We start from the raw sequence: 18,895 nt of genomic DNA, 5'->3' as shown, positions 1-18,895 counted from the left end.
CTTTACTTTACTACTTTTTATTACTTTCTATATTGCAAGCAATTCTCATTTCAATCATAGATGATTTTTATTCAATGTTTCACAAAGTCATGTCGTGTCCGTCTACTAGCGTTTTATTTCAAACATTTAAATTGGCACAATCTGCAAGCACGTGTGCCAAAGCATAGCACAAATAAAATCTGAGTTTCACGACCGTGACCGAATCCTTATCCTCTCTCACAGAACGCTAGGTGAGCTGCAATAAATTCCATGCTTTAAACGCACAGTTCCACTCGGCATGAGTCCACGTTGTTTGGGTTGGCAACCTTAAGCAAACAGAACCATTTGCTTATGTCTGGGGAAATAAAAATTTAATATTGATTACTCTGTTAGGTCTCGAGCATTGATCCAAATGATTCGATGTGAGTATTGAAAACCTCAATAGAAGAAGAGTTTTTCTTCTCTCTATGAACACCGAATACAAAAAAAATGTATGGGAAAAGTGAAAATAAATATCCAAACTGCACTGACTTGGTGAGAAGCTTGTAACATGAAAGCAAAGAAGTCGGATCAGAAGTAGGAACCGAAGTGAACCGCACAATCCAGCTGATATTAAAATGTTAAAATTATGAGATTGATTCAGGCATGTCCCTGTAGGAAACGTTGGTTGCAGAAAGAAATCAGCGTACCGTCGTTTCTCATGTCGTCCAATCCTTGAGGCTGTTCGAAAAGGAGCATGTAGTAGCATAACAGATGTGGGGAAAGGTGTCGTATCCGTATGATGTTTGGTTTGCACCAGTGAAGAATGAAATTATAAAGGAAGAAGATAAAATTGGTGATGTAATTGGATTTTCGTTAGCTACTTCTCGGCTAGTCGACGTTATTTGGATCACAATTCAGCCTGCCAACAGCCACCGGCGATGACGATGTCGGTGTTACATGGCAATATAAATCGTCGGGTGCCATCCCGTGTTGGATCGATGCAGGCTTTACTGCCACTTCTGGGATGTGAGTGCTGGCTCGAGAGTCGCTTATTGATTGGAGATATTGCGGAGAAAATTGATTGTGAGATTGAAAGTTAACCTATTGACAAGGTGCTATCAAATTGATCCACAGTGAATTGTATTATACAACTCGATTGTTGGCTTGCAGGAAGGAGGCTGCACGAAAGAGGTGGTTTTTCTCAAAACTGCTCTACTGAATATAAGAAACTGAAATAGAAAAGTTGTGGAAGAAAGATCAGGTCAGGCATAAGTCTTTCTTGTATGTAAAGGTTAAGGTATTGAAAAATCGTATTTTTTACTGCTGGCACGTCAAATATTATTCGACTCAGCTTGAAGAATTTGGAAACATGTGTTTGTGTATGAGTTAAAGTAGACTTTCCGTAGTAGGTTCTTTTCAATTATGTTCGAGACCAGCTGCCTCACCACAGGGATCAGTAGAGAATCCGAATGTTTTGATAAATAGGACGACCATAACAATATCATTATTACTGGGGCCGTTCATGAACTACGTAGACAAAAGAAGGTGCTTTTTTAATCCCCCGTCCATTTTCATAGACGTTCGTAGCTTTCTTCATTAACCACAAGCCTCCCTCGTTCAACTGAAGGTTTACGTGGACTTTTCATTTTCGCAAAACATGAGAAGATATTCTTAAATCTGTTTTCGGTGGCTAGTAATATTACTAAAAATATATTACATACCTACATGGATCACACTGACGAATACCAAACATTTCGAAAATGCATAAAAGTAGTCCCTCTCGTGTCAAGAAAGGTTACTAATGTGGAAATGTTTTCTTAATTTCATGAAACGTGATATAAAATAAAATAGTCACGGATACAAATACAAGAAGGAAAATACACATTTCAAGATTTTCATAATTTCTTAATCATGGTACCGGTAATGAACTTTTATCCGTGGAAATATAGATATCAACATTTAGGTATGTTTGAAAAATCCATTAAGAATTTCAAGTCGAAATTATGTGTCCGAATGAGGCCAACTTTTTTGTCCGGTTGAGCCCGGCACAGTAGTGCTACTAACGCAAGAGCAGCTTGGCGCAGCGAGTTTTGAAGCTGGCTGGAGGAATATAAGGTCCGTCATTAGAAGCACGGCTGCAACCGTACTAGATACGAGGTTATCGAATCGCTGGTAATGACTGGTTTGACGGCGAATACAGTAAGGGTGAGGATGTTGCAACACTGTACGAGAACGAACCAGGTGTGATACCGACAGAAGCGGAACAGACAGAACTCGGTTTTCCGGAGAAAAAAGCGTCATCAGGAAAGTCGTGATCGCGGAGCAATGGAACAGCTGTACCGCGTAAATGATACACGGAAGTTCTATGAGATGGTGAACCGTTCAATTATAGGCCACACGCCACAGGCCGAAATGTGCAGAGATACCTACAAGTGGTAGCTGAATAAGGCTGCTTACCATTTAAACTTCTGTTGGTACAGCGAATAGCAACTAGCAACACGTCTTTTGCAAAAAAAAACAAACAAACACCTGCTGGTACAACGAACTACACAGCACAGTATACAAAAAACAGCGGAATCCTTTCGCCAAACTACTGGGTCTATGTTTCCTAATGTCCTCAACCAGCACAGACTTACGGTTCGTAAGTAGTATAGTCCATCGCCGATAATCGACAAGGAATTAAGAAGAAAACTGGAGAGCTGGTGCAAGTAGCCAGATACAACCAAACCTCCGTTTACGAACACCTTTTTTTACGTTACCTCTTTTTACGTAACTCTTTTTACGAACCAAGTCCCGAATAACATAATCTTTTTTGACGAACCAAATCCAAAAATAACGTAACCTTTTTTTACCAACTTACTTCGTAAAAAAAAGGTTTATGCATACAAGGAAAAAGGATTTCCGTCTCATTTTTATTCCATAGAAGCTACTATAATGGATTTAAAAATTAGATTCCGGATAATGATGTAGCAAGTGCCTTTAAATAGGGAGGTGGAATGTATAAAACAGCATAATTCCGAAACTACTGAACGGATTGCCACCAAACTTGGCACAGATACTTTATGCTTTTCTGAGATGGTCCTAAGGGTATTTTAATGAGGGAGGAAGCGTAGTAAGTGTACTTAACAAAGGTGATCATAAAAAAAATTATCTAATTTGACGAGAATCGGTACTTTTTGAAGACTGTAGACACTTTTTGCACAACTTTGATATGATTATAAAAATATTCTGTGGGGAGAGGGTGTAGTAAGTACCTCTTAAAAAGGAGTGTAATGTTTGTAACGGCAGAACTCCGGAACTACTGAACGTATTGCTATCGAATTTGGCACAGATACTTCTGGCTCTTCAGAGATGATAATTAGGACATTTTCAAGAGGGAAAGTGTGTAGCAAGTGTCCTTAGCATGGGGGAGAGGGTCAATGACGAAATTTATATAATTTGAAGAGAATCGGCATTTAGACTAGAAGGAGGGGATTTTGAATATAAATTTTCATCTCCCATTTTTTGTAAAACAAGAGAGTGGAAAAAATTTCAAGGTCGTAGTAGATAGTATTGCTGTTGTTAATTTGATTGCAGCGTAATTTTTTTCAAATAAATTCAAAAGATCTGGTAAAATTTTGCCGGGGTATTCAAAAAATTAAGGAAAAATAATGTTTATCTGCCTATGAATGCGAGTGTATTTATGTCTCAGCATAACTACGGAACAACTAAACGAACCGCCACCAAGTTTGGCACATATACTTTCTACATCACTCAGGGTAATCATGGAGGAGATCTGTAGTAAGTTCTCTAACAAAAGGGAAGTTAAATCAAAATAGATTATAAGGTTATTTTTAGGATGAGGGAGTTTAACAAGTGCACCGAACATGGAAAGTGTAAAAAAAATTTTACGAAAAATTGGTACTTCTAATTGGTACGAGTAAAGTATATATCTAGCAACTAAGTGAGGTTCACAAAAATATTCACCAGAGGGAGGAGGAATAAGTATTCTTAACATTGACCTGAATTGACGAAAACATACAATCAATGTGAATTTTGGTATGTAAATTGAGAAAACTGTCGAGACAAGGTGATGGAAATAAGATTACAACAACATTTGTATTAACTGAATCATTATTCTATAGGTTTTCCTCGCCGATGAACGACCGAAATGGTTAAAGCCTTGGTACAATAAATTATATAAAAACGTTATTCTATAGAACGAATGTAGTTATGATGTTAAACAGCCTATCGTTATAAAATAATCATTTTCAGATGGAAAATTTTGAGCAATTAATGATGTCATACAAATTTTTATAAAGAAGAGGGAGTAGCAAGTGTACATAGCCATGGAAACCAAAGGTATTGTAGATCGAATGTAACGAGGAAGTACGGAAGTACGTTACAAGCACATATACATAATTATTCAAGTACGTTACAAGCACATATGCTTATGAAACTCGGAGGCTATTAAGAAGGTATTTATAGAGAGAAAGGTGTTTTAAATGTGTCTAACAAAAGGGTTCAAATATAAAACTGACCCAATTTGTGTAGAATACCATCAAAATTATGATTATTCTGAGATCTGAGATGGGACACTGATCACTTGCAATCTGAATATGAACGGAGTATTGTTCAATCGGGTTTCCGTCTCACTAAGCAGGACAACTTCGAGAATTTTTTTCGGCCTTCCCTTCACGAAACATTTCCGAGCAACGCTGGGTAATCCAGCTAGTATATATATATATATATATATATATATATATATATATATATATATATATATATATATATATATATATATATATATATATATATATATATATATATATATATATATATATATATATATATATATATATATATATATATATATATATTTATATATATATATTAATATATATATATATATATATATATATATATATATATATATATATATATATATATATATATATATATATATATATATATATATATATATATATATATATATATATATATATATATATATATATATATATATATATATATATATATATATATATATAGGCTATTATCACCAACAGTGATCGACATCGGGAACTTTTTTGTACCCACCAATTGATCGTATTGGTGCGAATAACCGTTGGTTTTAACAAGACGGGACAATGGCCCACAGATCAATTCCCGAACCGCATAATTTCGAGAAATTCTCATGTGAACAAATTGGCCGTCTAGATCGAGTGTCTGACTCCTCTTGGTTATTATTTTTGGGATTTTTTGAAAAGTAAAGTGTATACGAATGCTTTACGCGGAGTATCTTGCTGTAATTTAAGTCATAGCTCTGGAAAAAGTCATCCAAAACTCTGATGTGCCAATGAGAGCCTGTGAACAGAGCCGCGGTTTCAAACATAATTACCATGATCCAACCTATTATATACATTAAAAACTCACGATTAACTTTCACAAAATGTGTGTTTTATTTCACATTGAAAAAAACTAATCGATGAACCCTTCTTTCATGGTTCTGTTTTTGTTGAGATTGATCAATCAAAGCGATGCTTTCCAACTGATGTTTCGCTTATTACTACAAAATCATTTTTTTTTAAATTTTGAACTGGTACGGGCACAAAAATTTAGTCATGTTTCGGGTATTCGAATCCGACTTTGAAAGTTTTTTCGGGTTTGGGTCGGATGCGGGTAATATTTTCTTGTTTTCAATCGGGTACGGTTCAGTATCGGGTTCAAAAAACCCATCTCTAATAAGTACGATATGTGATATAACGTCACTATCAGGTCAATGGGTTATTTAGATTTTACTTTTTTGCTCTAGAAGATAGAAAAGTTTGTCCAACGTAGTAAAAATTCTCTAGAAAAAGGTGCAACGCTGGTAAGAAAACCTGCTGGTGCGCTGTGTACCTGAATTCTATTATTGGTCCTCGTACACTGGTTCTACTAAGTAGATAATATTTTATTCATACTATTCATTTGAACATTCCATTGGATCAACACAGTGTGGCAATATTGAATAATTTTTTGTTGATGCTCTATAAGGCGTCGTATCTAAAGAATTTATATGATTAATTCATAGATCTATGTTCTCATCGCGTATCACATCAATTGAACGAAATGCGATACATGTGGAAAGACAACTGTGCGAAGACAAATCTCCCAAGCATCATATCATCATAGAATTTAAAAAAAGGAAAACAACATACATAACAAAGTCAGATTACAGATATTCCTTTAAATGTTCTAAGCCGCATGTGAAAAAAAAAACAGTTAGCAAGCCTCCATAAGGTATTTGCGCTTTAACCAGATCAACATACAAAGCGGAAAAGGCAATAACGATAGATACTTCTCAAATCAACTCCCTCTGTGTCTAGTTGAAGCAATATTCTAGGAGTGAGTATTCGGAATACCTCGTCCTTCTTCAATAACGAACGGAATTCAATAGAGGGCACATTATGATAATTACTTACCATTGTACGAACGAACAGTTCGATTCTTTGGTTCTGCAATGCCTACGGCACAATCCCGCATCGACGCTCACAGGAAGCTAGACGAGCCGATCGAATAATTAAATCAGGTAAATGTGAATCCACAGAACGAGTTTCCTTCTGGCTGGTTCGGATTTATTGCAAAACGGAGGATGATTTCTTTCAATGATTTTATTTTTCAAATAACTCTTTGTCAATTTGAGTGTGTTAGTCTCATCATACATACTAGAATTGTTTCAATTGGTTTAACATTTTCAATTTCCTTCTCAGTTGTGTGGGTGTGGTTGTTTGCTTTCATTAGCTCCAATTAGCTCATTAGGGTCTGTGCTATATACAGATACAGGGTTTGGTTTAATTTCATCCAGTTTTAATTCTGTGGAATCTGGTTTTTGTCTTTTTGTGCTTCTCTCTTTTTCTGGATCCAGCAGATTGTATCAATCCTACTTCACTTATGTGAACATTTTTTCGGCTTTGCCAATTCTCAAGAATTTCACTCCAGCGGAAAATGGGAGAAATAAGTTTCAAGAGAAGTTTTCCTTCGCTCTTCTTTCATTAGTAGCTACTTACAGTTAAAAGGGGGGACTGGTTCCACCCGAAGGAAGAACTTAACTTTCTTCTTTTTTCGTAGTGTTTGTGTTTTTCTCATTATTCTAATGAAGTTTGCCTGCTTTTTCGTCTCTTATTATATTAAATTACATTTCTTTTGCTTTCAATTAAAATACTTTCCCACATTTGAGTTTCAGTCTTAAGAAATGCTCTAAAGTTTAGACTAAACAATAAATTAACAAATATACAGTCGCTCCGTTGAATTCACTCAAAAGTTTGCACCTTTTCGTCTCTTGGGAACCGAATCTTGATTGATAGGTTTTATTGTGCATAACACGATTAAAATTTTTCATCTAAATTTTTATGTGAGAGCTGTGCCGTCAAACAAAGAGGAAACTTTCCGGCATTCACTGCTACCCTAATCAAAGTGTCCTAATTTGTACGATACGATTTTCATCCATGCTCTCAGTGCCTTCGAACACTGAGCCGATTCTAATTAATCATTTTACAATGAGAAAAAAGTTTATCCTTAAATTACGCATAACAGAAAAACACAATATGATCCGGCCGGAGAATTGCAGATAATCCTCTCGTCATTGTCATCACAGAAACAGTTTACTAAATCATTCCATTTTACTACACCTCTGTTCAATTGCATCGAACATCATGTCTAGCTTTTATGCCTTTCATACTTACATCGTAAGAAGAAGTTCATTATGTACAGAAGGTTAATAATCATTATAATTATTGTTAGTTTTGGTATTACTATAATTATTCTTATTATAATTTCCTAATATTTATGACGTCGTTTGGTCCTATATTTAATACTTTTACCGAAAACATACCATCATCAATCATTCTATCCGATAACAATGAGCAACTCGATCCATGCCAGCAGTACAGTGAGGGAGGAAAGTAGAGAGAAAAATCGAAACTTACCGGGGGAAATTCAGCGCCAAGCTGCTGTTGTGTAGCCTTTTCTGCTAATGTAAAATATTCAGGAAAAGGAGCAGAAGAGCAGTATGGAAAAAACTTCTCAGTAAGCAGGTTGAGTTGAAAATTTGTTTATTTCTCTTCACCTTACCGGCATAGCCAATTTGGCACAATGATTTTTTCTTATCGAAGTGGAATTTTTTTTCGCATCATGGCGCCTCAGTTTCACGATGGCGGCTGCTGGTCGAACGAAATTAGGCTTCGTGCTTCGAAAGGTTTACAAATTGAGTTATGGTCGTTTGATGGACTTTTTGTATTTCTTTCGAATCAATCTAAATTGGATTCAACTCTAGTGTAAACAATTTCCTCGATGTAACTTGACAAGACTTTTCAATAAAGGATGGATTGCCTCCGTACTTTGTTGTCGTGATTGGCCATACCATGCCAGGTATTTCTTGGCCTTATGTAATGAGATTTCTTTTTGAGAAAATGCTAAACATTTATTAAAAATCTGTTTGCCTTTCTCTTACAGAAAGGATACGCAATCAATGTGAAAACCGACTTTCCAGGTCCGATGGGTCGAGTTTCAAACCTTTCGAATAATTTTGTCGAGAATGCACACTATGTGCCACCATTTGAGGTCATATTAAATTTTTTTAACGGTAGTATTAAAATGATCTAGCACCTTAAAAACAGTCCATTCGAAAATTTCTGAACTGAATATTTTCAAACTTTGTCTTCCATGTGGCATCACTCAACCGTGTTCATCTAGGAATGCTCTAGGAATGTTATGATACTACTGCTTCTAAAAATTAGAGGTGAACATTTTATGACAAACTCTACAGTGAGTGACATTTCAAAAATCGATTTTTTGTTATGCCAGACACAGGCAATGCGAAAGTTTTCAATTGAGATCAGGCTAGAGTTTTTAATTGCTGAATAATTGTTCCCTGTAGTCAGTGTTGGTGATTGCCGAAAATTTGACTGAAGCTGCTATATTGCTATCTATATTGTATACAACATTTTCAATCCGATAGAAGATGCTATAAGAACTCGAGTCTATCAATGCATGAACCGTGAGAGAATTTTGCTACATTTCTTCGCTCAACTTCATACTCTGAGTATTTCATGTTCTTAAAAAAAATTTACAGTCTGATAATGATCGTTGCTGGAATTTCCCAAGAGAGAATCGCAAGTTCACAATTATCGCAGAAAATCGAATCGATGATTCTACTTGATGATTCTCATACTAGGTTGCAATATTTCAAAACGCTTGTGGGGAGCATTTACAGCTATTTTCATAGATACAACTTATACAAAGATTATATGTACATAGTTAGAATAAGCGGGAATAGTAAAATGATTCTATCGCAATTATCAACTTCCATTATAGAATCGAATCGCGAAACGAGAATAGGCGACCGTTTGTTGCTTCAGAGAGGATCCCCACAGCAGCGTGCCATGTGAGCCATGTCAGGTTTTTGTTGTTGCGATGATTTCCGTTTCTCTTGTATGGCACTGATTCAATCATTGAAGAGTTGCCAGTGAACGTTCTTTGATACGATAAAAGCCATCCTTGCCTATATTACTTAAAATTTTCTTGGACCTTCACGATTAATAATTTATATCTGGTATTTTAATAGGGTGGTGCATTTATTTTCCATCCGGATGGTGCTTTAGTTGGAAAAAGAAATCATGTACCATCAAACTATATCCAAGAGCTTTTGTCCAAATAATTTAGATACGATTTAAACTTCGTTTGGATGACTGTCTAATTTAGTACGAAGGTGGCTTTCAGAAATCTCGTTTATTTAAAAATCAACACATTATGTATTTTCAAGACATCGATTTCGTAAGCAAGTTTTTCGTATCTACTCTTCCCTTTGATGATTTTTCAACAATATAAATATTCAAACTTTGGCGGCGATGTGGTAGCACTTACCCATGTCCGATTAGTCTTAAATTTTGAATAGAGACTATTTTAAGTTGCCAAATCATTTGAACAGTACCAATTTATTTGTGGCGGAAGCGTTCAATTAATGTTGTTTCAAATAAAGATATGGCTTTTTGGTCATTTGGTATCTCGTCAAAACATTTATTTTTCGTTAAAGGCCAACATTTCGAAGGTAATGAAGCCTTTAACAAAGTTGGCCTTTAACGAAAAATAAATGTTTTGACGAGAAACCAATTGACCAAAAAGCCCTTTATTTGAAAGTACCAATTTGAACAATTTCATTTGAACCTAAATATTGGCACTCTATTGTGAATGTATGTATACTAAAATCCCAAATTACGCGAACTAAATTTATACGAATTGAATTTACGCGCCTTTTTTATGCGTTTGATTTGAAAAAAAACTTCTTTTTTTTTCAATTTACGCGACAATTGCGTAAAAACAGTTATTGCATAATGAAGGAAAATTTTATTCAAATGTATACAAAACAATCCAACATACTTCAGTGAATTGAACATTATGAAATGTGAAACGGAATTGTTTTGTTCATAAAATCTTGTCAAGGTCATAGGTATCCAGGAATTCTGTGAAAAAAAGAAATTAAATTAAAAACGCGTGACTGGAGGCTTTTGTATGACTTTTGAGTGCGGTATATGCTCGTAGTACTATATTCAGCAAATTGACATACTGTGATAATGTCTGTGTTCTTGTCCATCCAAAACCTCCTTGGAATATAGGCCTTAAGATCTACCAACAAAACCGATGACAATAGTGAATATATTTTTTGTGGTCCATACTCGTGGTATCATATTGAATTCATGGGATCATTGTGATGAATTATAAAGAAGTGCTAGTTCGCCCAAAAACTATCTGGAGTTCAGACCTTAAGATCTATCACCATGACAAAGTGCAAAAACGAACTTATTGTCGTCGCTTCGTACTCGTGATACCACATGCAATTAATAGGCTTATTGTGAAATGAAACGAGTATGGAACGTGAAGATTAATTTCGTTAGTGTATTTTGCTGTTCTGATAGATCTTACCTGAGCTTCATGGAAGTTTTTGGATGGCGTAGATCTATCAGAATAGCAAAATACAGTAACGCACTTAATCTTCACGTTCCATACTCTTGGCTCACAGCAGTTCTTAGATGACTGAAAATATTTTTGAAACAGATCAGACTAGACAAGTAAGCAATATGTAGTTCCTCGACTATAAGCAGCATTGAAAAATTATACATAAGCTGCTGTTTGCTCGTGAAGATCTTAAGACCTTCTTTCACCGAAGTTCTTGGATGACTTAGAACATACCTGAAACAGCTATAAATAGACAAGTAAGCAATGTGTAGCTCCAAAAATATGAACAGCAAACAAAAAACACACATTAGCCGATGTAGTTCTTGCTGTGACACAGTGTAGTCCTTATGGACAGTATTCCAAGTATTTCTTGGATCTTGGAATATCTCTTACGGATTTCCTTAGTCAACCAAATATACTTTGCTTATAATTGTAGTTAGATTATTGAGGTTCCAGTGTATGTAACATCCACTTTTCGCGGAGAGAAAAAAAAGATTGCTGGTTTTATTTGAATATGATTTCCAGTTCCAGAATATGTGCACTAGCTTCACTCATATCAAATTTTCTCAAACTCAAATTGAAATGAAAGGTGTTAAGATTCCATATAATGTCTGAATTTATTTCGATTTGTCTTCCGGTTCCGAAATTACAGGGTAATATATGTGGAAATGGCCATGTGTTCATGAGTGGTATGCGTGTTTTAGAAACGATTCTGAATACATCAATGACGGACAGACGAAAACCATGAATTTTCCAGAGAGCACAGAGAAAGTGCGAGATTTTTCCAGCATAACGATTTTTACATGGACATTAAATTGGGAACGTCCAAATATTCATTCTATTGCAAATCGAAAGTATCTCTTATTTAGAAAAAGTTCGGTTTATTTTGAATGTAGTAAGCAATATAGTTAATATAGAATTCGAAGCAATTCAAATTTAACATAACATTATTTTTGAATCGGTGACCGTATTTAGCTTCTGTCGGCTCGACTAACGAAATGAAATTTCTTTTCAGGTTTTCAGGTGTACAACTTTGCTTCCGCCCCGTTTTCCGGTTGTTGGACCGGCTGAGGCTGGTCAAAATACATAGATGATAATGTCTTTAGAGTGAGTGTGTACAGTGCCTAACGAATTGTCATCGCCGTTTCAGTGACAGTTGTTCTTGTTTTCGTAATATTCACGCTCGAAAATGTCTGTTTATGTGCCCAATTCTAGCCATTTGCGGGAAGTTTTACTTTTCTGTTACAATTCGAAAGAAAAATGCAGCTGAAGCGCATCGAATGCTCTCAGAAACTTACGGTGATGCTGCTCTAAGAAAAAGAACGTGTCGGGAGTGGTTTCAACGTTTTTAAAATGGTGATTTCGATGTCGAAGACAAACATGGTGGTGAAAGAGAAAAAACCTTCAAAGATGAACAACTAGAAGCATTGCTTGATGAACAATCGTGCCAAACCCAAGAGAGCCGAATCGTTGGGAGTGAGCCAGCAAGCCATTTCAAAACGTCTCAAGGCCCTGAGCATGATTCAGAAAGAAGGGAATTGGGTGCCGTACGAGTTGAAACCGAGGGACATCGAGCGCCGTCTATTTGTATGTGAGCAACTGTTTCAAAGACAAAATCGTAAGGGGTTTTTACATCGAATCGTAACCGGTGATGAAAAGTGGGTTCGATACGATAATCCTAAACGCAGAAAATCATGGGGAAAGCCCGGGCATTCTTAAAACCGTGTGAAATCATCACAGGAGATCGCTACCGAACGCAACTGATGCGCCTTAGTTGCGCGCTAAAAGAAAAGCGGCCACAATATCAAGAGCGACATGACAAAGTCATCTTCCAGCACGACAATGCTCGGCCTCACGTCGCAAAAGTGGTCAAAAAGTACCTGGAAATGCTGAAATGGGATGTATTGTTCCACCCGCCGTATTCCCCAGATGTCGCCCCTTCTGACTTCCACCTATTCCGTTCGATGACACACGGCCTGGCAGAACAACATTTTCAATCCTTCGAAGAGTTGGAAAAATGGATTGCTTCTTGGATAGTGACAAAAGATGACTCCTTTTTTCGAGCCGGGATCCGAAAATTGCCGGAAAGATGGGAGAAAGTTGTCGCTAGCGACGGACTATACTTTGAAAAATACATCTGTAAGCACTTTTTCGCAATAAAGTTTTTAATTTTGGAGAAAAAGGTGGAAGCAAAGTTGTACACCTGATATAATGTTTATCGAAAAAATATACTCACTTAATTTTATCAGCGATGTCTGGAGCGATTTTCACAAACGTAGGCTCAATTTAAAGGTTCTGCAGTGTATTGCTAATTAATCCGACTTCCGGTTTCTAAATTGTAAGGTAAAGTATGTTTAAAATATCATACCGTCATATAAAGTTACGATGCAAAAATCGGAAAAGTTCAACTTTTAGTTTATGTTAGTTGCTTATCAAAAGATCCGATTTCGGCTATATAGTTCCCGTAGTAGTGGTCAAAAATTCCAACAATTGGAACTCACTCCATTCTCGCAAAAATACATAAACCGATTTTCGCATACTTCGACTTGAATAAAAGGACCTACAGTTCAATGAACTGCTATTAAATTTGATCGACTTTCGATCTCAGAGTTGCAGGGTAAAGCGCGTTTTCAAATTTCAAACTGTCTTTTAGAGCGATGAAGCGAAAAACGAAAAGAAATTAAATCTTATTCCGAACTAGAAGATTGTGTTCAATTTTTTTTATTTTCATTCAAGATTCAATACAAAGTGTTTTGAAGAATCCCTCTGTAATATCTTTTAGAATATGAATAATATGAGAAAGACGTCATCGCATAACTAGGTGGATTGAAACGAGTTTTTGCAATGTACACTCCCATTTTTTTCAATTTCGATTATAGAGGTTTTAACCTTCAGGTCATTCGACTCCTCGGACCAGAAAAATTTTCCGACCATATGTGAGGGGTTGGGAATCGAACCCAGGTGGGCTGCGTGAAAGGCATCGACTTACCCATCACGCTATACCCGTCCCCACTACCAAATTCAAAATCGTATTCGTGTTTCACCTGGTCGTATCCCGTTAACCTTCGGTAAGATCTTGATACACTGTCCAGGTAAATGATTTCGGTTACCTTTCGCAAAAGGCTGCGACGGTAGAAATAAGCACATTCGTGATTACATGCGTATTTTTCCTACAAAATAAAACATCAAGACGGCAGTGCAATCAAGATTTCATCATTAGATTGCTTCCGAGTTCTCAGCCTGATTCCGATAGCAGACCTGAAAAGTTTTTGCCGAGGATGAACACGTAACTGCTTCGAATTACGAAGAAGGAAAGGATAGCGAACGAAGATGCTCTATCGTGATTGCCGAAATAGTCGGTACGGAAATCAAGATTAATATAAGCAGAATTTTAAATGATTTTTGTAATGAACTGTTACATAGAGTTTTACAGAAAATCAATTCCTGCTGATCAATTCCAGTTCTAATGAAGCTGTACTGGTGATCCTTCGGAGTGAACTGTATACTTACTGGTTATGAGAGCAACTTGTTTCTAAAAAAATATTTTCATACTCAGGAATATCAATACAAATTGTGAATATACCAGTTGGTAAAAGAAAACCCTACGCGTTCAAACATGCGAGTCATATAAATGTAATGCATACATTCATCAGAAGAGTTTATTTACGTTGCCTTGTAAATCAGAAGAGCGTGAATAAATTAGATAGCTGTTCTAATTCCTCAATACAAACAACTATGTCGGAATGTTGATGAGGCTTCCGTCAATCAGATGGAAAAGTTGGGTCTACCGCGATCCTTGCCAACGGTTTCTAACCAACAGTACGCATGTAATGAAGCTCCAGTTCAACATAAAAACAAAAAAAAAACATCATAGCAGCAAAGGCCAACAATTTGAACTGCTGAATATCTCACTCGCCAAGTGGGTTCATGTCAATTAATAATCACTTCTTTTTCTCTCTGCTTTCCGGCTATAAATTATATCGTGGAATTCCGATTTATATACAAAAAGTGAAGGGAACAAAAAGCACCACTTGAATAAAACAGAAACCTTCCGAGCTGGATGCTAACCTCCAGCCTCCCCTTCCCGGTTAAGATGCTAGTAGTGCAATTTATTATTCACATCCTTCCGTTCTTTTTCGTATAAAATCGTAACAGAGCGAGCAAAAGTCATTACAGAGACAGCGACGGAGTGAATGAGTGAGCCCGGTGTCGGTGTAAGTGCAGTATCTCCTATACGTATTATGTACACAATTTTTTTTATTCATTATTGATTTATACCTAAGTACGCCCATCAATTAATAATTAATTGATAACACTTCTCGTGTACCGAACTCCTGGCATCATGGATTTAAAACTATGAAGCGCCGGCATTGCATTACAACTGCTGCTCTTGTAGTTCGGGGTGGTTATGCTGATGGTAGTGGTGGTGGTGGTGTTCGTAATGCTGATACTCGGCATACGGATGCTTTCGGCATTTGTCCTGCTGGCGGAGATGATGGTGGTGCTGCTGCCGGTGCTCGCATCGAGATTGCTTCTCGATGGCAAAGGATACTTAACGTCACACTCGTAGCTCGTCCATCGCATTCTGTGCCTGATTGGAGGTAGTCAAGTTGGACTTGACGCAGCTCTTTTTCGTCAGCGTCCCGCAATTGCTACCGATCAGTTGTAACGCATGTTGCGACAGTATCGTCCCATCCGGAACCGATTTAATATGCTTCGGTGGCGGTGGTGCCCGTTGTGGCAGATCGGCAAACTCCGGTGGCGGCATCTGATGATGCTGTAAGGCATGGTGATGTCCCAGTATCGTTGACGGGTCGCTTTTCGCGTGAATGGTCAAACTTTCCAGTTCACCGCAAATATTGTTCGGCATCTGACCGTTTTCGTTACGTTTCTTGCTATTTCTCGAATCGTTTAACCTCGTTTTGTCACGTTGATAGTAAACACCGGCAAAAATAAGAACATTCAGTATCAGCAAACTACATCCGATTGCTATCGTCACGCTCAACGCCGTGCTGTAAGCGGCGAAACCGTCCTCCTGTGGTGAAGCACCCCCGTCATCTTCGGACCCCTCCGACGACTCCGCTGTCACCGGAATCGGCTTATGGACGTTGTGACGACTGGCGCTATTGTTAATCCCGTAAGTGGAAAAATTTAGCAGAGAAAATACTTGTGTGGTGAAAAGGGAAAAGTTGGAATTGGCAGTCGTTGGGTCTCGCAGTGGAGGATTAAGTGGCTTCACCGTCGGCACGGGTACGTTTTCCTCTTCGTCATCCTCGAGCGCGTGGTGTGAGCTGGGCACATCATCGCCGCCAGGCTTATGTAAATCTGGCACCAGATTGAGCCAAAATGACAGTCGATGTGCGCGGTAATGATTTTTCAGTTTCGGTTTCGTATCTAGGTGAGAAATAATCATAAAAAGAGATCATGAATGTCATTGATTCTTGCCTGAACGAACCAACCATACAACTCGCCAGTCTGCGGTCAATCAGATAATTGAATCTATGAAAGGTCGTCGAAAACTTACCTAGATTTAGGAATTTTTTATGCACGCTTTCGTACGGCGTCCATTCGATGTTTTTAAACCGGGTCCGGTCCCGTATGTGGTCATTTTCGAGTTGCTCGTTCGGGTTTCTGTATGGAATTAGAAAAGATTTAAACGATAAATATCACCTCGAAATTTCGGTCGTACCTCCCAGCTGAAAATGGGAGGATTTTCATTAAATGAATTTTCCCAGAAATGGTGAAAAGAAAATATGACCTCTTCGAGTGGTTTCGCTACCCCACTACGATCCCAACGAATAATCTAGGGAACGTTTCAATTATAGAACAGAGTTGCCCTTTTCCACCATCCACTTCTCAAAACTCTCAGCCCTAGATAGTGGACACAATCGCAAAGCTTACAAAGTGCTGAGAGGGTGATATTTAAAGATTGCAGTCCGTTTCGGATAAGTTATGTGTGTGTGGGGACCTTTTTCGGTTATTTTTTTTGGTGGATTTGCTTTGATGAAAGCTTTGAGGTTTTGCGAACGAATATTCTTGATTTAATGCTGTGGGGATGGTGAAGCACTCAGAAAGGAAAGCGAATCGCCCTGGCTTTGTCATCGTCGAGATGAATGTTGGCTTAGATATCAGGCGTTGCCAAGGCTACGGATCATATGGAATGAATGTGGTGAAACGCAAAACTAAATTGAATGCCGGAGAGCGAGAAGTTGTTCCTAGAAAGCTTCGGTAGCTATCACGACTGCTTACGATTTGATGGGTGCATGTCATATCTTGCCTCACCGAAGAAAGATATTAAATATTTTGCATTTTTCAAACTTTCTAATACTGTGCGGATTGCTGATATGTTTATACATATTGATGAAAATTATGTAAAACTAAATGAAGTAATCTAGGTGCATAAAATGTTACCATTACGTTCTTCGTACCACTACGTTCTTTAGCATGTTGTACTTGAATTATCGTTAACTTTTTGCTTGAGTAAATAATGTTCTTTCTGTTAGATTCAACGAAGCATATGAATAAGAATCGACAATGCTAGCAACGAACGTCTTCATCAGTACTCTGAATAAGAAGGGCAATGTTTAGTTGATGTATACTTAAAGCAAGGCCATCGACGTGGTTTCACGAACAACGAAGTAGAAGATTGAAAACATTTTCTAGGTAATTGAACTTAAATGTACCTGTATAAATTTTAGGAGATTATTGTGTATTCATCGGGAGCGGGTCATTGCGCCGAAAGCCATTTCGCCGAAAGTCGTTTCGCCGAATAGGTCATTTCGCGCCGACCCGCCGTCGGAAGCGGCGACCTCTTGCATACAAACCTGTAACCGCCTCGTTTGCCGGTCTACTCAAAGCTAGGTTTCTTTGATTTAGTTAGGTCCGAACAAGCGGTAGCGAGGTCGGACGGCACACGAATCAAATCGATGTGGCGAAGCCGCATTAGATATTTTTTTATTTAGTAAATGGAAAATATAACAAACATTTGCTTTGATGATTAGTGGGTAATAGTCAACAAGTTTCTTTGGGAACTCCGTTCTGAGGTTCATGAATCAATCTTTATTCAAGAAGTACAATTGTAGATCAACAAAACGGGCGTTAACGTTATCATCTTTAATTTGTCTTTATTTTAAATCCATTCCCATTACGATTTTAAAACAATTGCAGAAATCGGCGAAATGACCCTTTCGGCGAAATGACATTCGGCGAAGTGGCCCATTCGGCGGAATGACTTTCGGCGAAACGTCATGTCGTCGAAATGGCTTTCGGCGACATGACCCTGATCCGTATTCATCTCCGCCGACCGATCATAATTTTTGGGAAATAGTTATATGACATTTCCATCTTGATTTTATATAAAACAATAATCTATTCATTTGTAGTGAGATATTTCCTTTATAATATGTTTTTATTGGAATATTGGATTTATTGGATTTTCGCTCTATTTGTTTTTTTATTATACACTAATAATTTTGCTTTGCTGGTTAACATTTCAAAAGTTTATTTCTTCAGAATACAACGACCCAAAATATTCATCGTCAACAGGGTATGGTAGTCTAAAATGGTGGGTTGGCATAAAATTTCGAAGTCATCGTTGATTTTTTTGGTAATAGCATTAAACTTTAAAATATATGCGTTATCCATGAATTCATATGAAAGTGTGAAAATGTAAAAATTTGTCACTTCACAAATAGTTACCAACACCTTGCACGAAAATATATCATATAACACATCGGCTGAAAAATCCCGGGTCTAACAGATAGATGGCGCTAGTTTATTGCAGTCACCTTTAAAAGACAGCTGTTAAAATTTCTTGATATTCTATTGGTTAGTTTGTGAGTTATTGTGCTATGAGTGACGCTTCTTCTGTTATTTCAGTACAATGGATCAAAAACAATTTCGTATTTTAATTTTACACTGCTTCTGGATGGGAAATAATATCGTTCAAACGAAGCAATGCACA

General features: G+C 37.2%; 1 protein-coding gene across 1 annotated transcript in view; it reads right to left on the bottom strand.

Moving 5' to 3' along the window:
- Positions 1-6,578: 6,578 nt before the first annotated feature.
- Positions 6,579-18,895, bottom strand: part of LOC131432365 (neuroligin-4, Y-linked) — a 215,616-nt gene continuing 203,299 nt past the window's right edge. The window contains exons 10-11 of the mRNA XM_058598598.1: positions 16,457-16,563; positions 6,579-16,326 (exon numbers count right to left, since the gene is read on the bottom strand). Of these exons, the coding sequence (XP_058454581.1) occupies positions 15,491-16,326; positions 16,457-16,563 (943 nt within the window). The 3' untranslated portion in view covers positions 6,579-15,490. The remainder of the gene's footprint in view (positions 16,327-16,456; positions 16,564-18,895) is intronic.

The sequence above is a fragment of the Malaya genurostris genome, chromosome 2, assembly GCF_030247185.1.
Source record: "Malaya genurostris strain Urasoe2022 chromosome 2, Malgen_1.1, whole genome shotgun sequence".
In the NCBI taxonomy this organism is placed as follows: Eukaryota; Metazoa; Arthropoda; class Insecta; order Diptera; family Culicidae; genus Malaya; species Malaya genurostris.
Note: the sequence above shows the minus strand (reverse complement) of the source record. Positions and strands in the feature narration are given on the sequence as shown.